The sequence below is a fragment of the Diceros bicornis genome, chromosome 8, assembly GCF_020826845.1.
Source record: "Diceros bicornis minor isolate mBicDic1 chromosome 8, mDicBic1.mat.cur, whole genome shotgun sequence".
Classification (NCBI taxonomy): Eukaryota; Metazoa; Chordata; class Mammalia; order Perissodactyla; family Rhinocerotidae; genus Diceros; species Diceros bicornis.
Window position 1 is genome coordinate 2,302,734 of NC_080747.1, and position 25,433 is coordinate 2,328,166.

Genomic DNA, 25,433 nt, shown 5'->3' on the forward strand with positions numbered 1-25,433 from the left:
CAAATAAATATGAAAAGACACCATACCAACTCATGTGGGATGCAGCAAAATTGGTCCTAAGAGGGAAATTCATAGCAATACAGGCCCAACTTAACAAACAAGAAAAATCTCAAGCCATCTTGAACTACACCAACAGAGCTAGAAAAAGAAGAACAAATAAAGCCCAAAGTCAGCAGAAGGAGGGAAATAATAAAAATTAGAGCACAAATAAATGAAATTGAAACCAAAAAAACAGTAGAAAGGATCAATGAAACAAAAAGCTGGTTCTTTGAGAAGATAAACAAAATTGACAAACACTTAGCCAGACTCACTAGGACAAAAAGAGAGAAATTTCAAATAAATAAAATTAGAAATGAAAGAGGAGAAATTACAATGGATACCACAGAAATACAAAGGATTGTAAGAGAATACTATGAAAAACTATATGCCAACAAATTGGACAATCTAGAAGAAATGGATAAATTCTTAGACTCATACAACCTCCCAAAACTGAATCAAGAAGAAATAGAGAATCTGAATAGATCAATCACAAGTAAAGAGACTGAAACAATAATCAAATACCTCCTCCAGAATAAAAGTCCAGGACCAGATGGCTTCTCTGGAGAATTCTACCAAACATTCAAAGATTTAATACCTACCCTTCTCAAACTATTTCAAAAAATTGAAGAAGATGGAACACTTCCTAACACATTTTACGAGGCCAACATCACCCTGATCCCAAAGCCAGACAATGACAAAACAAAGAAGGAAAATTACAGGACAACATCACTGATGAACATAGATGCAAAAATCCTCAACAAAATATTGGCAAACTGAATATGACAATACATTAAAAAGATCATACACCACGATCAAGTGGGATTTAGACCAGGGACACAGGTGATTCAACATCCACAGAGCAATCAGTGTGATACACCAAATTAACAAAATGAGGAATAAAAACCACACGATCATCTCAATAGATGCATAGAAAGCATTTGACAAGATCCAACATCGATTTATGATAAAAACTCTCAATAAAATGGGTATAGAAGGAAAGTACCTCAACATAGCAAAGGCCATATATGACAAACCCACAGCCAACATCACACTCAAAGGGGAAAAACTGAAAGCCATCCCTCTGAGAACAGGAAAAAGACAAGAGTGCCCACTCTCGCCACTATTATTCAACATAGTACTGGAGGTTTTGGCCAGAGCAATTAGGCAAGAAAAAGAAATAAACGGTATCCAAATTGGCAATGAAGAAGTGAAGCTCCTCCTCTTTGCAGACAACATGATGTTAAATATAGAAAACCCTAAAGAATCCATCTGGAAACTATTAGAAATCATCAACAACTACAGCAGATTTGCAGGGTACAAAATCAACTTAGAAAAATCAGTGGCATTTCTTACTCTAATAACAAACTAACAGAAAGAGGAGTCAAGAATACAATCCCACTTACAACTACAACAAAAAGAATAAAATATCTAGGAAGAAATTTAACCAAAGAGGTGAAAGACCTACACAATGAAAACTATAAGACATTATTGAAATAAATTGACAATGACATAAAGAAATGGAAAGATATTCCATGCACATGGATTGGAAGAATAAACATAGTTAAAATGTCCATACAACCTAAAGCAATCTACAGATTCAGTGCAATCCCAATCAGAATCCCAATGACATTCTTCACAGAAATAGAATCCTAAAATTCATATGGGGCAACAAAAGACCCCGAATAGCTAACAGAATCCTGAGAAAAAAGAACACAGCTGGAGGCATCATAATCCCTGACTTCAAAATATACTACAAAGCTATAGTAATGAAAACAGCATGGTACTGGTACAAAGCCAGACACACAGATCAATGGAACAGAATTCAAAGCCCAGAAATAAAACCACACATTTATGGACAGCTAATCTTTGACAAAGGAGCTAAGAACATAAAATGGAGAAAGGAAAGTCACTTCAATAAATTGTGTTGGGGGGATGGCCCAGTGGCATAGCGGTTGAATTCGCACGCTCTACTTTGGCAGCCTGAGGTTTGTGGGTTTGGATCCCGGGTGCAGACGTATGTACCGCTCATCAAGCCATGCTGTTGTTTCATCCCATATACAAAATAGAGGAAGAGGGGCACTGATGTTATCTCAGGGCTAATCTTCCTCAGCAAAAAGAGGAGGATTGGCAACGGATGTTAGCTCAGGACCAATCTTCCTCACCAAAAATAAATAAATAAATAAATAAATAAATAAATAAATAGTGTTGGGAAAACTGCACAGCCACATGCAAAAGAATGAAAGTAGAGTATTTTCTTTCACCATACACAAAAATTAACTCAAAATGGTTTAAAGACGTGAAGGTAAGACGTGAAATCATAAAACTCCTAGAAGAAAATATAGGCAGCACCCTCTTGGACATCGGTCTTAGAATTATCTTTTCGAATACCATGTGTACTCAGACAAGGGAAACAAAAGAAAAAATAGACAAGTGGGACTTCATCAGACTAAAGAGCTTCTGCACAGCAAAGGAAATGAGGAACAAAAATAAAAGACAATCCACCAACTGGGAGAAAATATTTGCAAATCATATATCCAACAAAGGGTTAATCTCCACACTATATAAAGAATTCACACCACTCAACAACAACAAAAAACTACCTGATCAAAAAATGGGCAGAGGATATGAACAGACATTTTTCCAAGGAAGATACGCAGATGGGCAATAGGCACATGAAAAGATGTTCAATATCACTAATCATCAGGGAAATGCAAATCAAAACTACACTGAGATATCACCTCACACCTGTTAGAATGGCTATAATTGCCAAGACAAAAAATAACAAATGTTGGAGAGGATGTGGAGAAAAGGGAACCCTCATACACTGTGCTGGTGGAATGCAAACTGGTGCAACCACTATGGAAAACAGGATGGAGATTCCTCAAAAAATTAAAAATAGAACTACCATATGACCCAGCTATCCCACTACTGGGTATTTATCGATGGAAATTGAAATCAACAATTGAAAGAGACTTATGCATCCCTATGTTCATTGCAGCATTATTCACCATAGCCAAGATGTGGAAGCAACCCAAGTGCCCATCAACTGATGAATGGATAAAGAAGATGTGGTATATATATATACAAAGGAATACTATTCAGCCATAAAAATGAAAAAATTGGCTTAGCAGTTAAGTGCGCATGCTCCGCTGCTGGCGGCCCGGGTTCGGATCCCAGGCGCGCACTGACGCGCCGCTTCTCCGGCCATGCTGAGGCCACGTCCCACGTACAGCAACTGGAAGGATGTGCAGCTATGACATACAACTATCTACTGGGGCTTTGGGGGGGGGAAATAAATAAATAAATAAAAATTAAAAAAAAAACTGTCCCATTCACAACAACATGGGTGGACCTTGAGGGTTTTATGTTAAGTGAAATAAGCCAGAGAGAGAAAGACAAATAGCATATGATTTCCCTCATATGTAGAAAATTAACAAATGGACAAAGAGAACAGATTAGTGTTTACGAGATGGCAAGGGAGTTGGGGGTGGTCATAAGGGGTCAAGGGGCACATTTATATGGTACTGACAAATAATAATGCACAACTGAAATTTCACAGTGTTATAAACTATTTTGACCTCAACAAAATTAAAAAGCAAAAAATTTTAATGAAAAACAATAAAAAGCAAACTGGTTTATAGGTTTCTGGAAAAATAAAAAAGTAAAACAATGCCACTCTCCTTGCTAAAATGGCTTTTGTTTTGGAAAACCTGGTTATATTGTTATGGGTATTTATGCTAACATGTAATGGATTTATTTTTTAAGTGAATTAATAAAACTTTTAAAGCTGAAAAAAATAAGCTAACCATCATCTGAGCCTTCAGCAAGTTGTAATCTTTTTGCTGGTGGAGGGTCTTGTAAAAAATGCAATATCTGAGAAGTGCAATAAAGTGAAGTTCAATAAAGCGAGGTATAAGTGCAATTGCAATACCAGAAGGAGAAGAAAGAAAGGAGCAGAAGAAATATTTGAAGCAATAATGACTGAGACTTTCCCCAAATTAATGTCAGATGCCAAACCACAGATCTGTGAAGCTCAGAAAACACCAAACAGGATAAATACAAAAAAAAAAAAAAAATTAGGCATATCATATTCAAAGTTCAGGAAATCAAAGATGAAGAAAAAATTGTAAAAGAAGCCAGAGGAAAAAAACAACTTATCTCTAGAGGAGCAAAGATAGGAATTACATCTGACTTCTCAGAAGCCATGCAAGCAAGAAGAGAGTAGAGAGAAATATTTAAAGTGAATGAGTTTTAGTGTGTTGACTTTACCACTCACTTTGTGCTTTGCAGAGGTTCTTTTTCTTCCTAGTTCTTAACTGTCTTTTGAGTTGAAAAGTGATATTGCTACTGTAGGTAAGTTGGTGGGGAATGTGTTGGTCAAAACCTTATTTCCTGATAAATCAAGCCATATTCATTTTTATCTTATAAGACTCCACGTCCCATGCTAGAGCTATCCTGTTCATCATCAAAGCATAGCCTGTTACTTTAGGGTAGGCTAAACTGATGTAACATGTAGACCCCAAGTGTAATCTCCAACCAAGTAGAAGTTCTTTTCTCTAAAGTCCAGGCAGATGGTACAGTTTGGCAGCAGTGCTTTTGGTTCAGCCATGTGGAACTGAGGCTGATGGCAGCTCTGCCAGCTTCAGCAGGTGGCTTCCAGGGCTGCCGTGCTTATTATCGTTTTTCTAGCCTGCTTATGGGGAAAGAGCACAGGGAGTCATGCCTGTAGGAAGATTTTTCCACCAGGCCTGGGAGGCTCATGTGTCCCTTCTACACACATTCACTTGGCAAGGACCTAGTCACACAGCCATACCTGCGGGGGAGACTGTGAATGCAGTGTGGCGGGCCAGCCATACTCAGCTACTCTGGAAGAAGTGAAGTGTAGATTGTGGCAGACAAGAATGGTCTCTGCCACACATAGCTCTGTACTGCTCCTTCCTCTTCTTCTGACTCTTAACATCCCTGATTGAACCTGCAGTGGGATGGGCTGCAGATGTGAATTCAGTGACCACGGCATGCCTTTGAGAGGCCTTCTGCTGAACATGAACCCTAACGTCCTAATGGCCTGATTCTCGCCATCATGTTTGTATCTGCAACTCTCTGGATATGATAAGAAGTTGGGAAGATTAAAGACTACCCGGAACCCTGTGGTTGGCCCCGTAGTTGTAGCTGACTTTAGGAAGAAAGTGAACTAAGCCTGCTTGGCTAAGTCACAGCCTCTGCTCTCCATGGAGCTCTTCTTCAAGCCATATTCTGACGGAAGAGAATATGTCTCATTTTGACTCTACAGACTTATGTTACATGTGAAAAGTAATTCTGAGTTGCTCCTGTCAAGGGAATTACACCCAGTATGTATGGTATGTTTTAAGTAATCATAGTAAATTACAACCACTTTGGAGAACAATTAAATAGTATCTATTAACGTTGAAAAATCACATACCCAAGACTCAAGAACTCCACTTCTGGGCCTGTACCCTGCAGAAATCGTGGTAAAGGAGACATTTATCAGAATGTTTGCTATAACATTCTTTGTAATGGTGGAAACTAGAAAGATTAAATGTCCATCAATAGGAAATGGATAAATAGAATATTTATACAGTAAATTGCTAAAGAGTAATTAACACAACATCAAATATCAGGGTAAAGCAGAAGAAGAGCACTGAAAGAATCTTAGTGCCAAAATATAACATAAACAACATTCCCAATTAATTAAAAGTCCATATAAAATCAGATTTGCGTTGTTGAACTTAATTGACTGACCACCAGAAGAAGTATGGACTGAAACCAGCAATGATATTAAGGAAGATGCAAAAAGACAATGACTGAAGTAAAAGAAAAGAAAAATCAAGATGGAATACGTAAGAAACACTAAAAATTGTTCAGGACAGGTGAGAAGCAAAAGTAAAAGGTGACAAAAATAGGCTTAGAATCCTGAACACGGCTACCACGTAGAGATAAAGAGAACTACTGTAATGGCCCTTGCAAAAAAGAGGGGCCAGCCCGGTGGCGTAGCAGTTAAGTTCACGCGCTCTTCTTCAGCAGCCCAGGGTTTGCAGTTTCAGATCCCGGGCTCAGACTGACACACCGCTTGTCAAGCCATGTTGTGGCAGCATCCCATACAAAGTAGAGGAAGATGGGAACGGATGTTAGCCCAGGGCCAATCTTCAGCAAAAAAGAGGAAGGTTGGCAACAGATGTTAGCTCAGGGCAACTCTTCCTCAAAAAAAAGAATTGAACAACAAGAAAGAAGGAATGAGAGGTCTCTTGCAGAAGATTTGAGAAATCAAAGGGAAATTTAAATCTAGATTAGGAATGCCAAATGACCAACAGGGAAGCACACTATCTGATCAGGAGAAAATAAAGGGAAGGTGAAGACCTATACAGAGGATATCAAAGGATGACAGATTCCTTTGAAGGAGATTCCTATGAGGAAGAATCTATAATTCTAGAAAGTGGAGTGAGAGCTGCCCTGAAAGTACTGGGAAGAAGTAAGTCACCAGGAGTAGATGGGATATTGATAAAATTACTTCAAGCCACAGAGACCGAATTTGTCAAAATCCTAACAAGAATATGCCAGCAAATCTGGAAAACAAAACAATGGCATACAGACTGGAAACATTCACTATACATCCGCATCTCCCAAGAAAGGAGATGCCAAGGAGTGTGGTAGCTACAGGGCCACTGCTCTAATTTCCCAGGCCAGCAAAGTGAAGCTCAAGGTGCTGCAGCAAAGGCTTGTACCTTGTGTGGGGCAAGAAATGCCTGATGTCCAAGCTGGATCTCGAAAAGGGAGAGGCACACAAGATGTAATTGTGATTATTTGGTGGCTGCTGGAGTGCTCCAAAGAATTTCAGAAGAAGGTTAGTCTGTGTTTTACAGGCTACAGTAAAGCCTTTGCATGGATCCTGAAAAGCTACGGGCTGCTCTGAAAGAAATGGGCGTGCCTCAGCACTTGATCGTCCTAATGTGTAACCTGTATTGTGGACAAGAAGCCACTGTTAGGACAGAGTATGGAGAGACAGAATGCTTTTCTATAGGCAAAGGTGTCAGACAAGGGTGCATTTTATCTCCTCATGTGTTTAATTTGTATGCAGAACATATCATACAAAAAGCTGTGCTAGACTCAGATTAAGGAGGAGTGAAAACTGGTGGAAGAAATATCAGCAGTCTAAGATATGCACCTGGCACCATCTTGCTGGCAGAAAGCAGCAATGACTTGAAACCACTTCTGACGAAAGTGAAAGAAGAAAGTGCCAAAGCAGGACTGCATTTGAACATCAAAAAGAGAAAAATCATGACAACAGAAGAACTACACAACTTTAATGTAGACAATGAAGACTTTGAAATTGTTAAATATTTTGTTTACGTTGGTTCAGTCATCAACTTAAATGGAGACGACAGCCGAGAAATCAAGAGAAGACTGAGATTCAGAAGGGCAGCAATGAAAGAATTAAGAAAGATTAAGTGTAAGAAAGCGTCATTAGAGACTAAGGCAAAGATTATCTTCTCCATCGTATTACCAGTTACTTTGTGTGGATGCGAAAGCTGGACAGTGAAGAAGGCTAACAGGAAAAGAATTGATTCATTTGAAATACAGTGTTGGAGGAGAGCTCCAACTGGACTGCCAGCAAGACAAATAAGTGGGTCCTAGAGCAAATTAAGCCAGGATTATTGCTGGAGGCAAAAATAATAAAACTGAAGCTGTCCTACTTTGGGCACATCATGAGAAGGCAGGATTCTTTGGAAAAGACAGTAATGCTGGGAAAAGTAGAAGGCAGCAGGAAAAGAGGAAGACCAAATATGAGATGGAGTGACTCCATAAAGGAAGCCATAGGCAGGAGTCTACAGGAGCTGAGAAGGGCTGTTGAGGACAGGACACTGGGCATATCACTCATTCACAGGGGACGGGACGCTGTGGACATCACTCGTTTGCCGGGGACGGGACGCTGTGGACATGCCCCGTTCACAGGGGACGGGACACTGTGGAGGTCACTCGTTCACAGGGTCGCCAGGAATCAGAGCTGACTTGATGGCACGTAACAAAAACAATTAAAACAAATTCATTCATTCACTCATTCAACAAATATTGATTGAATGCCTATTTTATGACAGGCACTCATCTAGTTATCAGGGATACAGCTATGAATAACACAGATAAAACCCCTCTCTTCCAGGAGTTTAAGTGGGGAGACAGGCCGTCCACAAGATATGTAAAATAGATTGCATGGTAGATAGTGATAAGGGCCAAGAAGAAATAATAAAGCAGAGAAGGCAGATACTAAGGGTTGGACACAGAGTGGGGAGACATGAAAGTTTAGAGTGGGTGACCAGAAATAAAGACCTGAGGAAGTGAGAGATCTGACTTTGCTGAGGAAGAGCTTTCTGGATCATGGATCAAGGAGGGCAAAAGGTCATGAGGCTGGGGGAAGGGGAGGAGCAGCAGGGAACCTGACTGGGAGAGTGCACAGTCTGTCAAAATGGACTGAGCTGTGTGATAAAAATCAAATTGTGGAGTGATGTATACAGTAACACACCATTCCTGTTAATTCAACAACCTTTAGAATAGGGTTTCTTAATCTAAATAAAATAAAATACATATTACTATAAAGGAAGCCAATTATATTGAAATAATTATAAAAAAATTTTAATGGATTTGTCTTATAAGTGCTTTGTTACTAGGGCATTATAACAAGAAAACACATTTAAAATACAGACAATTCAAAGTTACGTTATCTTTTAAAGATCTATCAGAGTGAAGGCTCTCGTTGCTCAGTTTGATGGGAATTGTAAACTGTGGGGTGGCCTTTGACACACCTGCTTCCATGTGTCCATCAACACAGTTGTGGGGATTCGTAGAGAATAAAATAGCCAGATCACCCACGTGAGAGTGCAGGACCTGGCTGTTCAGGGTCGGAACAATTAACTACCAGGCACAGATTGGCTGGGAGCTGGTTGGCCGCATCAAACGAGCACTTGTACACGGTCTGGCTGCTGTGCTGCGTCTGTATGGCACCTGTTTGTGATTTCAAGGTAGTGTGAGCGTAAATGATATTTTGAGTTATCTCCAACATCTTCGATGGGACATGAAAATTTGAATTCTCCAGGTGATAAAGTCACAGGTACTGCTAATAATATTGCACTCTTGCCTACATTTATGGCTGAAGGAAATGATGAATTTTACTTAGAAGTTAGTGAAAATAAAGGTGATTTTCTTTTGCCATCCAAATTCAGGGACACCTTGATATCTGCCCCTGGATCCCAGATTAAGAATATCGTTCTAAAACAATAACGTATTGTTCATGGCTACACAACACAAATATTTATAAATAGATTGGAATAATACACACTAAATTCATGATTGTGGTTGCTTCTGGTGGGTCTAGGACTGGGGATGATGTATAATATCACAAAATATGTTATAAAAATAATTGTGGCATTCATAGTAGAAAACTAAGTCACAAGCCCTTTAACATCCAGCAGAATTTGTAGACCAGAGAGTCACTCAGTCCAGTTCCTTCTCATATTATACATTTATCTTGGTGGTCCTGATTATTGATAGAAAAACTGAGCTGTTGTGACAAAGGTGATGTCCCTATTTGTCCAGTGTGATTATTTGGGTTCAGATTCCAGCTTTTCTGTTTACTGGCTATAACGCTTTGGGAAAATTATGACACATACATGTGTCTTAGTTTCCTCACCTGTAAAACTGATATTGTGACAAGAGCAGAGCAATAGCACTCACCTTGTAGGGTTGATGGAAGGATTTAGTGAGAGTAGACTGGCTTGTCGTAAATGCTAATGAGGGCTACTTGTTTTTTTAGCTATCACGATAACTATTTCTGACATTTTGGGAGTTTAGTTTACTATTATTTTTATTTCACAACATTCTTTAATTTCTAAATGTGTTTATGACAAATATTTATTTTAAATGTTTTTGCACTTTTTAAAAACACTTTGTTTATACCTTATTGCTTCAAGGCAGACTTGAGTTTCTATCTTGGTTCTACTCTCACTAGTTGTGTGGCATTGAACAGTTGTTTAACCTCTTTGTTTCAGTCCCTTATCTGAGGAAAGGGAGCAGTAGTAGTATGTACATCACCAGGTAGGGATGATTAAATGAGTCAACACATGTGGAGCTCCTAGGATGGTGCCTGGCACATACTATGTGCTCAATAAATCCTCTCCTCCTCCTGGCCCTTAATAATTTCATCTCTGTCTCTGACCCATTCCCTATAGTCAGCATCTCCAGTTTTTTCAGGTCTACTCAAAGTTAGTGAACATTCCTTTAGTGTCTGCTGTGTGCTCTTGGTGCACTGGGCACCTGGAGGTGCATTTATCCATCCCCTCAATCATTTGTTTGTGTGCTAGAGATACAATGGGAATAAGACCGTGAGCCTAGAACCTGCCCCCATTGAGATTTAATAAAGATGTTTTCAAGATGCAGAGGGCGTGAAGACGAAAGAGTGCCGCATCTCCGTACGAAAGGCAGGGCAGGCCTCGTGGAAGTGGTTTTCCTTGAGCTGAGTAGAGATTTACCTGTATTAACAATGCCAGAGCGACAGTCCAGGCAATTGTGATTCCTGGAACCTGCCCTTCCTTCTGTTGGACTTTTGTAAATAGTGTGGCTTGAGCATGGTGTACCTGTAGGACGATGTTAGGCAGAGCTGCACTTTATTCTCACCTCATCCTTAGACTCCGGGAGACCTTCAAGAGCTGTAAGCAGCGGAGAAGTGAGCTTGTATTTGCATTTTAGGAAGGTGACCCTGGGAGGTGGTGTGGAGAAGGGTCTGGAAGGGAAAGCCAATTAGAAGAGAGATTGAAGAGAGTGATGACCCTGGAGTGAAAGAGGACAGTAGAGCAGGCAAGGAGAGGAGGGATGGGAATGCCTCTGAAGGCAGGGCCGGCCACCTTGACTCTCCACTGTGTTCCTGGTGTCTGGACGGTGCCAAGCACACGGGACTTCAGCAGCAAATGCCTTCTGAATAAATGAATGAGGCACTTAGGAGATAGAATTAGATAATGCCCCAGTTTCCTGCTTCATTTGCCTGGCAGATGGTAATTTGTTGGCAGGATTCCTAGTATGGAGAAAGGACTAGACTTGAGGGGGAAGGTGATGAGTCTTATTAAACATGTTGACCTTGAGGTGCTCTGGGACATCTGGGCAGTGGGATATAAGTCTAGAGCTCCTAATCTCAGCTGAAATGGGGGGAGTAGAGGAGCAAAAAGAAAGCTAAGGAAGAAGCCCTTGGATCTTCAATCATTATCTGTTTGGCAGACTACTGTCAAATCCATACCTCTAGCCAAGCCTTCTCTCCTGAGCCCGTGACAGTCTGTCCATCTTCCAGATGTCTTCCTCCCACAATTTTCCAAACTCACCATATTTAAGACAGAGTTCATTATTTCCCAGTGGGACATGACCTTACTCCTGATTTCCCTATTCTTCCCAATAGTCCTGGAGTCTTTTAGTCATCAGCCAAAACTGTGATGTTTTTTCTTGGATAAAATTCAGTAAAATTTTGGCTCCTTGGAATGCTTAAAACTGAAGGTTTTAATTTCTCTGAGTTAAATTTTTTTAAAAAAGGCGCTTATTTAAAAAGATCTTTCTAAAATATTATGTAATAGCTTTTTCCACCATTTTGTCTCACGCTGGCTCCCTCACATCCTTCAGGTTCTGCCTAAGCGAGACCCTGCAGAGAGGCCTTCTCTGATCCCACCTTGGCCTAAATAGCACCCTCCAGCTTTGCCTTGCTGGATTCTGTTTCATACCGTTTATCACATTATTATTGGCTAGTTTTTTTCTTATCACTTATCACTAACTGATTTTTAATCTCTTTCCCTCACTAGAATGGAGGGGAGGGACTTTGTCTCTTTTACCATTGTGCTTCCTGCACTTTGAAGGTGTTTGGTGCATAATAGGTGCTCAATAAATACTTACTGAACAGATATTTGTAAGCAGCCCTGTGTGATAGGTTATATTAGGTCTTGTTTACAAGTTTGGAAACTTAGGCTCAGGAGAGCTACTTACAGAAAGTCAGGGTCACATGGTTTCTAAATGACAGAGCCAGTGACAGATTGCATCACTTGGGAGTTTTCTCTTCATCAAGCTGCCTTTCAGACAAGAAAAATTATTATAAGTTTGTATTTTCATTCATCATAGGTACCCAAACTACTCAAATAGAATACATTAGTGGAAGTAGTTGTTATAATTTAGAGATTTCTGACCATTAAATAAATGCCTTTTTTTTTTCAAGTTTAGGAGGATATGGCAAAAAAAGTGGTCGTAGTAAAAAATGGAGGGAGATGCTGAAGCTGCCCCCTGTCAGCCAGTGCAGCGAGCTTAGACATTCCATTGGTGAGTAAACGGTGCCTGGAGGTCACGTCTGGCATTGTACCATTGGTTAGATGTTATTCTTTCTTGACTTCCTTATTTGTTTCAAAAATTATATAATAGATTCTCCTTATATCTTCATGATTCTTCCCAGGAAAAAAACTCTGTAGCTTTTCTAATCTGTAGTTATAAAGTATATGGCTATTGACTTTTCCATTAAAAACATTTTTTAGGAAGTAATATATACTCATTGTTCTATATAGAACAGAAGAGTAATATAGTAAAATTTCCTCCACCCATGACCCAGCCAATCATCCTCTCTGGAAGTGAACACTGTTAACCATTTCTCAGTCTCCTTCCAGACAGTTCTCTATGCATATGGACAAGAATTATTGATAACTTCAGGAAAGGATTAGTCAAATAAAAATATGATAGCTCAGTGTAATGGAATACTCTGCAGCTATAAAGAATGAGAGCTAGCTACAAGTCCTGAGGTGAGCACAGGAGGTCAGATGTCGAACCATGTCTATAGGGCAATCATAATTGTATTATTTTAAAGATATGATTTTCAGTTCAAAAGATATGTGTGTTCAAAATTTTAATGTTGTCAAATTACCTTTCAAAAAGGTTGTATCAATTTACCTTCCTGCCAACAGTATATGACAAATTCTCTTTTCCTATAACCTTGCTAACACTGGTTGTTATCAATATTTTTAATCTTTACTAAACTGTAATTTGAAAAATGGTCTCCTTTTAGTTATGGATGAAGAGCATTTTCGTTGGGTTTTTTCAATTTTTTTTAATTCATTTGTAAAAGCTCTTTATATTATATGTGAAAGAAGTTATCCTTTTATATTCAATGTGAGTATATTTTATATTTCTGCTTTTTGCCTTTTGGCTTAAAATATTTTTTTCCACACAGAGGTTTCAATTTTTATATAGACAAATATATCAATCATTTTCTTCTTAGCTTCTGAACTTTGTTATACTTAGGGAAGACACCTTTACTGAAATATTATTTTACAGAATCAATCCATCTTTTCTTTAGTACTATTATAGATCCTTTTTAAGAAGGCTTAAATCTTTGAACTATCAAAATTAATTTCAGGGCTGGCCCTGTGGTGTAGTGATTAAGTTCCACGCACTTTGCTTCGGGTTTGCAGGTTTGGATCCCGGGTGCGGACCTACTCTGCTCGTCAGCCATGCTGTGGCAACAACCCACATACAAAATAGAGGAAGATTGGCAGCACATGTTAGCTCAGGGCAAATCTTCCTCAGCAAAATAAACAAACAAACAAACAAACAAACAAACAAACTTCAGATAGTATAAAGTGGGAGGTAGCATTTTTCCCCCCAAAGACATATCCAGTTGTTTTAACCACATTATGTTTTTAATATAGCAGCTTTATTGAGATATAATTAACATGCCACACAATTCACCTATTTAAAGTGTACAATTCAATTTAATTTACATTCACGGAGTTGTGCAGCCATCACCACAATCAATTTTACATTTTCGTCACCCCAAAAAGAAACCCCATACCAATTGGCAGTCACTCCTCATTCCCTTCCCCAACCTCCAGCCGTAGGTAACCACTAATCTACATTCTGTCTCTGTAGATTTGCCTGTTCTGGACATTTCATATAAATGGGAATCATACACTATGTGTTCTTCTGTGACTGGCTTCTTTCACTTAACACAGTGTTTTCAAGATTTATCCATGCTGTAGCATGAATCAGTACTTAATTCCTTTTTGTTGGCAAATAATATTCCACTGTATGGATATATCACACTTTATGAATAATGCTGCTGTGAACATTCATGTGCAAGTTTTTTTTTTATTGTGGTAAAATATACATAACAAAAATTACGATTTTTTTTTTTGAGGAAGATTGGCCCTGCACTAACATCTGTTGCCAATCTTCCTCTTTTTCTTTTTTTCCTCCCCAAAGCCCCAGTACATAGTTGTGTATCATAGCTGTAGAGTTGCAGCTCTTCTGTGTGGGACACCGCCTCAGCATGGCTTGATGAGTGGTAAATAGGTCCACGCCCAGGATTGAACCGGCGAACCCTGGGCTGCCGAAGCAGAGCGTGCACACTTAACCGCTACACCACCGGGCTGGCCCCCAAAATTACGATTTTTAAGTGTAAAGTTCAGTGGCATTAATTTGGATATTATATGTATATCCTACATTTTGTTTATCCATTCATCTGTTGAGGGACATTTGGGTTGTTTCCACCTTTTGGCTATTGTGAATAATGCTGCTAGGAACATTGGTGTATAAATATTTGTTTGAGTCCCTGCTTTCAAATTTTTGTGTATATACCCAGAATTGGAATTGCTGGATAATATGCTAATTCTTTATTTAACTTTTTGAGGAACTGTCAGAATGTTTCCCAAAGTGGATACACCATTTTACATTGTCACCAGCAATGTATGAGGATTCCAGTTTTTTCACAGCCTTGCCAAGACTTTTTTTCTTTCTTTCTTCTTTTTTTTTTTTAATTATAGTCATCCTAGTGGGTGTGAAGTGGTATCTCACTGTGTTTTGATTTGTATTTCCCAGTGACTAATGATATTGAACATCTTTTTATGTGCTTACTTGCCATGTTTCTTTGGACCAATTGATATTTGATCCATAGTGTAAATAGTAATTTTTTCTGAATATAGCACCAAGTGATTAGTATGGAAGTTGATTCCATCATTTGATATTTGCATTATATTTAAGATATTGTAAACTTTTCTTTGGGACTATTTATGCTATCAAATATATTCATAGGGTCATAGAATTATATTTTTGTTATATTTGCGTATAAATTAAGTATACTTCTGATTCTTTGGGGTAGTTTTTTAGTACATAGAATGAAGTAAATTACATTGACTGTGCCATTAGTTAACTTTTTTTCCCAGTTCATGCTTTTTATTTATTTATTTTGAGATATAACATTGTATAAGTTTAAGGTATACAACACCATTAATTTACTTTTAAACGTCACCATTTATTTACATGCTTATACCAAGACTGGGTATGATACTAGAAATACAGTGGTTAAGAAACAGACATGATCTCTGCCCTCATGGAGCTTGTATTTTCTTGGCAGAGATAGTTATAAAATAAATAATTGCAGAAATAAACATAATTACAAATTGTAGTAAGGGCTTTGGAGAAAAAGGTACAGACTGCTGGGTAAGTACAAGGGCCCCAAAGTGGGATGGAGCATGGCAGTTTCCAGGGGCTTAATGAAGGCCAGTTTTCCTGGAGCGAAGATGAAGGAAGAGAGTGGATCAGATGAAAGCAGAGAGGCAGGGGTTTGTAGGCCTGGTAAAGGTTTTTGTCTCAGTAGAGTTATGAAAGTTGACATGGTCAGATTTTTAGCAGAGGAATAATGTAATCAGATTTGCATTTCAAAGGGTCTCCCAGGCTTCAGCGTGAAGAATGAGATTGAGAGGGTCACGAGTGGGGACAGGAAGGTCATGTGGGAGACTGTTACCGTTGTCCAGGCAAGAGATGACTGTAGCTTGGTTTGGGATAGTGGTGATGGAATTGAATGACTACGGGAGATATTCAGGAAGTAGAACTCGATGTGGGAGTGAGGAAGGGGGAATGTGTTAACAAGACTTCCAGGTCTTGTCCATTCACTGAGATAGGGCTCATAGCAGTAGGAACCTGTTTGGATGGAAGCTGTACATTCATGTTTAGAGCCCAGAGAAGTCTGGGCTGTGGATAGGAATCTGGGGGATATCTGTGTATAGATGGCATTTAGAAGTCACGAGACTGGAAGTGGATAACATCTCCCTAGGGACGAAAGAAAGAGTGAAGAGGGGAAGGGCCCTTGGCCGTTGGAGGACCTCACTTCCTGTTATGGCTCAGTGAAGAGCAAGAAGGAGCAGCCAGACAGGTCTCTTGAGTCTGGAGAGTGGAGGAGTCAAGAGAACTGGGGACTAGGATGGTTCCAGGCAGGTGGGCATGGTCAGCAACATCAGAGAGGTTGAGCAGCCACTGGATTTGGCTATAAGTTCAGAATCTTTGTTTGTGTCCATCCCTAGAACAGTACTTGGCCACAGTTTTGTTAAGTGAGTGAGTGAGTGAATGAATGAATGAATTGATGACCTTGGAAGGAGTTGTTTCAGTAAAGATGTATAGGCCGAACTTTCTCACTGAATAAAACAATGTTTCCACTCAGATCCTCTTTACTTTGTATGGAGCTCTTCATTTATTTTCTGTATTAGTTTACAATATATTGTATTTAGTGTGATAGTAAGCATATTTTGGGTTTTTTAAATTTTCATCCTTTGGTTGTTCTGAGTTTGTGGATGATAGAGAATCAGCAAGCTATAAAACTTTGAGTTAGTGTTCTTTCTGTAGGAAGATTACTTTGAAAACACAGCCATGCGTCGCTTAACAACAGGGATATGTTCTGAGAAATGCGTCTCTAGGCGATTTCATCATTGTATAGCCCACTACACACCTAGGCTCTATGGTACTAATGTTATGCAGACCGAACATTGTTACGTGGTGCATCACTGTTAAGAGATAGCTTCTGATAAGTGACTCATCCTTGTCTCAGAGTTTGGTACACTTAAAAAAAACAGTCTCTCGGTTAGCTGGTTCCCTTTCCAACACTGCTGATCAGGAAAGCACTTCTGGGGACTGGCCTTTGACTCTTTGACTTGCGGGCTGGGACCCAGAAGCCTTCGGTTCTGGTTCTCCCTGTCCACTGCAGCAGGGCTTGTCCCCTCCCTGTGAACCTGTCTTCCCTGTGGGCCATGGCGGTTGTTCATGGCTGGAACAGAGAATGGTTTGCAGAGTAGCCCCTGAGGTCGAAAGAAAAGAGACTGCATCTTTTGGTTCCTTCAGGACTAGGGCCTCTGATGAGGAGACAGAAGAGGCTGTCTGCTGCTTCTGAGATGTCATATTTTGTGACACATTTCTGTGGTTTATGGTATTTAGTTTTAGTAACATGTGAAATATAATGCATGGAAAAGTGAAATCATTAATAGAATTGTGAGCCAGATAAGGTAGAAAGAACAAATTTAAAGTATTTGTGTTTATATATGCCAGATTTTTTTTTTGGATGGAGGAGATTGTGTGCATGATGAAATATTTTGAAATAGAAAAAGAACTTTACTGAATAAAGTAATAATCACCTATGTTCCTACCACCCAAATGTAAGTGGGAGACTTTAGAATTAAGGCTTTTTGGAACCATGCATCATTTTTGCTATTGTCCCTGAGCCAATATAAAACATGTGGACTGGGTAAAATTAGAGATTCTCCTGTGAGGTGCCCACATAAATGCTGTTGAGTCTGAACATTCCTGGTAGCTCCATGTCATGTTTCAGGACTGTCCTGTCCACACATCTGAAACTCACCTTGATCACCGACCTGCTCTGCCAGATGGTGCTCTGAGACCCTTCAGTTCTTCATTTACCTAACCCTCTGAGGCGGAGTGCAGTGTGCTCATCTTCCAGAGGAGTGTGAGGCTCACGGCACATAACCTGGCCACATCTCAGACCTCCTCATACTCTTCGATTTTGCCCTGCTTCCTTCCAGAAAAACCCAAAGAGCTCTTACCCTGTCTTTATGTTTTTAAAGATCTTTCAGAAAATGTGGCCTGCATCATGTGATTATTTACTCAAAGATTTTATAGTTATGATAGAAATTTATATAATATCTGAGCCTTGGGACATAAACTTAAAAAAATACAAATAATCTTACATTCTTCCTGCTGTACCTAAGTTAAGACTTGTAGAACCTGTACAAGTAAGGACTTTACAAGTAAGGACTCAGATCCATCAGTTAGAGCTCTGGATGAAATTAAGGGTAATCAAGAAATAAATTTGGAAAGCATGAATGGATTCTATCTCTAATAGGCAAGTATTTTTAAGTGTCTGAGGATGGTGTTGACGTAAATAACCCATAATCAATCTATAAATCAAAATTGGGGTGAGTTTGGGGCCGGCCCTGTGGCTTGGTTAAGTGCGCGTGCTCCGCTACTGGCGACCCGGGTTCGGAACCCCAGGCGCGCACTGACACACCGCTTCTCTGGCCATGCTGAGGCCACGTCCCACATATAGCAACTAGAAGGATGTGCAACTATGACATACAACTATCCACTGGGGCTTTGGGGAAAAAAAAAGGAGGAGGATTGGCAATAGATGTTAGCTCAGAGCTGGTCTTCCTCAGCAAAAAGAGGAGGATTAGCATGGATGTTAGCTCAAGGCTGATCTTCCTCACAAAAAAAAAAAAAATTGGGGTGAGTTTATTATGAGCCAACTTTTGAGGACCATAGCCTGGGGCCTTCATTCCCTAAGGAAGGAAGGGCACCAAAGAAGTGGGGTGTACGGAGCGGTTCTATACCGTCAAAGAGCATGTATCACATAGGATTGTAATGTCCCTTTTACAATAGCCACAAGATCGCCCTGCCAGATTGCCCTGCCAGAATAGCTATTGATGGACACAGCAGGGAGCAGGTCTGCTGTCTCGATGGACGTGGCTGGTGTCAGGTCTGTTGTCTCCAGCTGGGTGGTTACAGGATGAGTGTAGCAATCAAATCCTAGCCTAGGGAGAAATGCTTATCCTTAAGGAAATGCCAATGTGGGGGAATTTGCATCCTTATCTTAAGGGCATTTACTCTTCTCTTTGGGACATAGCAAAGCAGATACACGATGCATGTTTATTTATTTTTTTAATTATTTTTTTTTTGTGAGGAAGACTAGCCCTGAGCTAACACCCATGCCCATCCTCCTCTACTTTATATGGTACACCGCCACAGCATGGCTTAACAAGCGGTGCATCAGTGCGCGCCCGGGATCCGAACCGGCCACAGCAGAGCGCACGCCCTTAACTGCTTGTGCCACCGGGCTGGCCCCCACAATGCATGTTTAAAAGCAACAGGCCCTGTTGGAAAAGCAAACTCAGGCCGAATTAGTTTTACCCCAAATGGCTTCCTCATGTGCTCCAATATGTCCTATTGCTTGCCATTTATTTATCAATGGTAGAAATGTAAAATGCAAAACAAACTGAAATACATACCCCTCCCTCCCCCTCCAAAGCTCAGATGTTTGGCTTTACCAGATAAGCCAGATTAACTTAGAGTGTAATGTTTGCTTCCTGGACAGGCTGTTCACTCCTAACCCACTGCACTGGCTTCCTCCTTACTTGTGCTGCCATCCTCCCCAGATCTCCTGAGCTCTAGAGCACTTTGTAAACCCTGTATGTCCCAAAGGGGCCTCCCACCGCACACATTTAACTCTGGCCATCTGCTTGGCAGCCCCTTCCTCTGCTCATGGGGGCCCCGCCTGCCCCTTCTCTGTTCCTCCATCAGCGGAGGACATCGATTTCCCCAGTGCTGCCTACACAATACAGACCTTGTTGCCCACAGTTCAAGCCCTAGCCCGGACTGTCCTGCTCCCCACTCCTCTCACCGGCTCTGCTCATGGGTTCTCGTCTCCATGAATGGCACTGCCTTCTACCTGTTTATCTCATCAGCTGCACTTAGCTACCTCCTTCCACATTGTCCCCTCAGGGGAGTTCCCTGAGAATGGGGCTCACGTCCTATTGTTGTATCCTCACCACTAAGGAGGGACTTGACAGAATTTGAATGAGTTGCTGAAATTCATTTGTCACCACAGAGCTGGTCTCTTCCTTCATACTCTGCACTTGTATTCTCCCATGATCTAGATATGTGGGAGGGGCTTCTTTAGGAGGCCCAGCATATCTCTGGGGTTTCAGCTGATGGTTCCTTTAACAACCAACCCCATCACCTTTCTCTGTTCCAGGTAATCTTCAAATTTCTGACTCCTAAGGGTGCCCTGTATTCTTTTTCCATGTTAGGGTTTTATTCTTTTTGTTGTGCTTTTGTTTTTGTTTTAACTTTTGGTCATTTCAGTGGGAATCTGGGAGAGAAGGGAGACAGACCTGTATGCTCCATCTGTTATTGTCAGCTGGAAACTGGAAACATTTCTGAACTTTTGAATTTGGGAGAAAAGTATTAAAAACTCTCAACTTCTTAAAGACATCAGTTTTTGACGGCTTTGTGTCTTTTATTTTTTAAATGTAGTTAATGAGTATCCCTAAAATAAAACGTGCTAGCAAAATTGGACAAAGTGGGTAGTAGAATATTTGCAAAACTGTTGCTGGTGTTTGTTGTACGAGCAGTTGTGTACTGGCAGTCCAGATGTTTCTGTCCTCGCCTCTACTTTCCATGTGCAGACTCAGTGATCCAAAACAGGACTGTTGACATTCCTAGAATCACTTGGCATTAATAAACCTTTTAATTGAGGAATTTATTATGGCTTGCTTACTTTTCATGAATTTCATTTATTCTTCAGCTTTAGAGCACTTCAGGAGTACCTGAACATAAAGTTCATTTCAAGTTCAGAGCCACTGCTAAAGGAGCAACTGATTTTCTTGCTGAAGTTGAATTAACCTATTTTGAACATAAGATTTTTGTTTTATATCCCTTTTGACACTTTGACCAAATATTAGTGCCTTGTTCTCAAAACAATATCAGGGTTTGGGATAAGGTAAGTTAAGGTATACAACATATTATTTCACTGAAAAGAAAAAAAAAGCAGTTAAAAAATCATTAAGCATATATAATATTTGTAACTTGTGAAAGTATAGAAATGTAGCAAAATGAAAAAGAGTTTTTGAAAATCTAATTTAGTTTATTCCTGTGGTGTATTTCACATACATGTAATTTGTACCAAACACATGGGGTGAGTGGGGCAGTGGGAGGACAGACTCGCTCTCTTCCTGCCCCTTCTCCTCTGCTGTGATCCTGACTACTCAGTTCCCAGGGAATGCTGCTGCCCTGAGGATTTCCTTTCGGAGGGGAGCAGGGACATTTCCAGGCAGGCTGCACCCACCTGTATTTATCAGTTCTTCCAGCCACCTTTGGCTCTGCCTGAGTATTTTAAATATTCATGATGACCCAGTCTAAATTAGCAAACAAAAGAGGTTTAAAAAATAATACTACAAATACCATTTTTGACTTTTGTTGTATCAAGTGAAAACAGGAAGGTTCGGAAAAGCACTTTCTGAGTTGTAACCATTATATGTGTGTTTCTTATCCCCTTTCTTCACCCAGAAAAGGATTATGGTAGTCTTTGTGACAGGCAGCCAATAGGAAGACTTCTCTTCAGGCAATTCTGTGATACAAAACGTGATCTAAAGAGGTGCATTGAATTCCTGGATGCAGTGGTAAGCGATTTATCTCAGGGTTGAACCACCCAATCTTGTGCTTTTTAAAATTTAAAACTAAAATGAGATCTCTCTTAGTTGGACCTCGGTGATGATGTAAGGGTGGATAAACTAGTTGTCTTTGTGTCATGTTATCTTCTTGGTACGGAAATCCCTGTAGTATAAGGTGGTAGTTCATGTAGAATGACATCTCAAGTGTTGAAGAATCACATGTACTTACTGAATAACTTTGAAACATGCTGCTTGAATTTGTAAGAAGGTTGAACAGCTAATTAAGACAATACACCTGTTCAGCCGCCTAGAAAGTATCCTTCCTGCCTTCATCTAGCACATAATATATACTTAAAATGCTGTAACCCAGAAGCATATAGAAGGAATAAAGTTAGTGTAAGAAGGATGATCACATTGAATGGAATTTACTATGATTTATAAGTTTTCCAACATACTCATGTATCCTGTTTGATATTTATTGTGATTTCCTTATGGGTAAAAAAATTTTGTGTTTCTAAATCTTTAGAGACCACTGGCAAGCCTAGAAGTTTCAAAACTATGAAATTCAGAAGCAACTTAATAGTAGAAAATTGGTAGATTTTACAGAAAAGCTCTTTTGCTTTTAGTTATTTGTACCAAGATTTGACACTTCTTCTCTCTGCTTTAGCCTCTCCTGGTTCTATCAGCAAATATGTATTGACTACTTATTATATGCAAAGTACTATCTTATATCATTGAGTTTTTTTTCACTTTTTTCCTCTGACGTAGCTTTTTAAAAGTATGTATTTATAATGTATTTTTTCAGAAAAACATTTGAGGCTCTCACCTGTTTTGTTGTTCGCTTCCTACTCCCTGGACCTCCCCCAGCCCTTTCCTTCCTGGTAGCTTTACTAGAAGAAGACAAGGCTTTGAAAGGAGGCAATTCTTTTTTTAAAAGATAGACTCTGATGCAATGGGGCGTGCCTGCTCAGTTCCATGGGGTATAGTGTAGGTATGCTTTAATGTATTGAGTTATATTTGCCAAGCTGCTATATTTTAAGAATTTAGGGACCTGCAATTCTTCTTTATTTTGAAATGGCTAAACTACATTGTCAAAACTCTTTTAGGTTTGAATCTTCCGATATTGTCATGATACCTGTTAGTTATTAGGTGACAGCCAATTGAGTGCAGTGACAGGTTTTGTGTTTGGTGGTGGCTGTGTGGGTTAATAAGGTCTGATGAGGCAGCTCTTACTGCTCTGACTATACTTGTGGGAGGCAATACAGGTTCTTCGAGCTTCTTGAGTGGAGAGACTGCATCTTATCTGTTTCCTCCTCGTGGCACCTGGCATGGTTGTTTGCTCTGTTCCCTGCTTAGTGTTTGTTGAATGAATTAATGACGTCTGTATCAGTCAGGATTCAATGAGAGAATAAAACCAGTAGGAGATATATATTTAGAGACTTACTGCAAGGAATTGGCTCACATGATTGTGAGGTCTGGCTAGGAAAGTCTGAAATCTGTAGGGTAGACAATCAGGATGGACAGGATGGAACTCTCCAGAAATGGGGTAAAGCTGCTGTCCTCAGGGAGAATTTCTTTGAGGAAGCCTTGGCTCTGCTTTTAAAGTCTTTCAACTGATTGAATCAGGTCCACCCGTATTATGAAGGGTAATGTCCCTTATTTAAAGTCAACTGATATAGACTTTAGTCACATCCACAAATACCATCACAGCAACAAGTAGATCAGTGTTTGAGTAACTGGAGATTGTTGCTTGCCAAGTTGGCACGTCATAAGACCATCACAGACTCACAATGCTTTCTTTTCCATTAATTGCATGCCATATAGTTTCCAGAACTCCTAGAACTTAAGTTTAAAGTTTCTTTAAGTAAGTAGTGTGGTAGTTACTAGTCATGGTGAGTACAGTGCCCTTGAACACAGAACATGAAGCTGGCTCTGACCAGGTCATCAGGCTGATGGTCATGGCCCCTGTGCTGGGCCTGTGAAAAATGCAAAATGAAGTATGAGGTTGGGTTCCTACTCACAGGGACTTGATCTTTGAGTACTTTTTAATGTGTTCAGTAGATCAGCTTCCTTTGGGCTTCATTTCCCCATTTCTCTCTTCAACTCCATTTGGTTTTAGCTTGACTGCTCTTCTAAGGCCCCCTGCTTGCAGAATCTAGTGGCTTCCTGGAGGCCTCCTCGTGCTTGAGTCTCCGGGTTTACTGACATTGTTGAGTAGCCCCTTGAAATTCTCTTCTCTAGGCTTTTGTGATCTTGCCTCTGGTTTTCTTTTTCTCTTATCTTTCTTTTCCATTTCTTTTTTCTTTCTTGTCCTTTATAGATGTTTAGCTATTGGTCAGGTTCTGCTTTTGATCCTTTCTCTGTTTTCTGGCCTGTGTGATACTGTCCACTCTTATATCCTCTCACCTGACACTTGTGTGGATGACTCCTATTTTGGTATCACCAACTCTGACTTCTCTGGGAGCTCTGCATTCAGGTTTCCAAGTGCCTCTTGGCCATTTCTAAAATACTGTTGCCTAGAACAGCCCAAGCTGTTTATTTTGTTCCATTTTATTTGGCCATATTTAATGGCTGAAAATATAATATGACATAGAGAACATTATGGAATATGTTGCTCTACTAATTAACCCCTTAACAGAACTGACAGTTTTTTTTTGTGTGTGAGGAAGATCAGCCTTGAGCTAACATCCCTGCCAATCCTCCCCTTTTTCTTTTTTTGCTGAGGTAGACTGGCCCTGAGCTAACATCTATTGCCAATCCTCCTCCTTTTTTCCCCCTTTTTCTCCCCAAAGCCCCAGTAGATAGTTGTATGTCATAGTTGCACATACTTCTAGTTGCTGTATGTGGGACGTGGCCTCAGCATGGCTGGACAAGCGATGCATCGGTGCGCGCCCGGGATCCGAACCCTGGCCGCCAGTAGCGGAGCGCGCGCACTTAACCACTAAGCCACGGGGCCGGCTCCAGAACTGACTGTTTTTGCCCCTATGAGCCATTAGTTTCCCAAAGAAGAACTGCAGATGCTTGATCAGTAAAGCTGTTCTCTGGTGCTTAGGGTACAAAGTCAGTTCCATAAGTCAGAGAATTTGAAACATTATGAAGTCAGTGAAGAAGCTTAACTAACATTTTCCTTTTCTCTCGTCCCTACAATCAGACAGAGTATGAAGTGGCTGCTGATGAGAACCGAAGAGATTGTGGACTGTTAGTCTTAGAAACATTCTTCAGTAATAAGGTGTGTTTTCTTTACTAGGTATAAAGATTTGTAAATAACTTTCTTAAATAATTAGAGTGCATAGCCATTTTTGCTTAGTTGGATAAGATATAACAAGTGTGTTAAAATCTTTAATTTCTTATAAATGTTCCTCTTCTGCATTTTCTTTTGATTTAGTGAGGAAATTAACAATTAAATCTCTTAGAAAATTGATTCAAATAATTTAAAAGTGTCTATGTTTCCTCAAACAGTATATAGAGTTAGAGAGTTTTATTTGCTTCTCTTGGACTGAAAATACCATTTTTCTCTTCACAGCTTTAACGGGTATTAGTTTTTATGCTTTTTGAAATCACTAGGTTCTTGCAGTTTAGTAATTCCCTGAAATTAGAGCTGTAACCTGCTTGCCTTCATGTGACTTCCTTTTTGTAGGCCATTAGAAGTCATAAACTCCAGGCAGGTCCGTGTGTTGTAGGGTTGAAGGAACAGTGACCACAGTGAGAGCTCACATTTAGTGAATACTGCTCTAAGCCTTGTGCATGTAATAAGTTATTTAATACTCACAACAAACCTATGAGGTAGGTAAGTTGTTATGTTTATTTTCATATGATAAGACTGAAAATCAGAGTGGTTAAGTGACTTACTGAAGGTTACATGGCTAG

The 25,433-nt window shown here is 39.9% G+C and overlaps 1 protein-coding gene across 3 annotated transcripts in view; it reads left to right on the forward strand.

The window, feature by feature from the left end:
• Positions 1-25,433, forward strand: part of GRK4 (G protein-coupled receptor kinase 4) — a 101,436-nt gene that overhangs the window by 15,985 nt on the left and 60,018 nt on the right. For 2 of the 3 annotated variants that reach the window (XM_058546619.1, XM_058546616.1), the window contains exons 2-4: positions 12,295-12,390; positions 21,463-21,575; positions 24,718-24,795. In XM_058546619.1, the coding sequence (XP_058402602.1) occupies positions 12,295-12,390; positions 21,463-21,575; positions 24,718-24,795 (287 nt within the window). The remainder of the gene's footprint in view (positions 1-12,294; positions 12,391-21,462; positions 21,576-24,717; positions 24,796-25,433) is intronic. The other variant, XM_058546617.1, reaches the window with a different exon arrangement.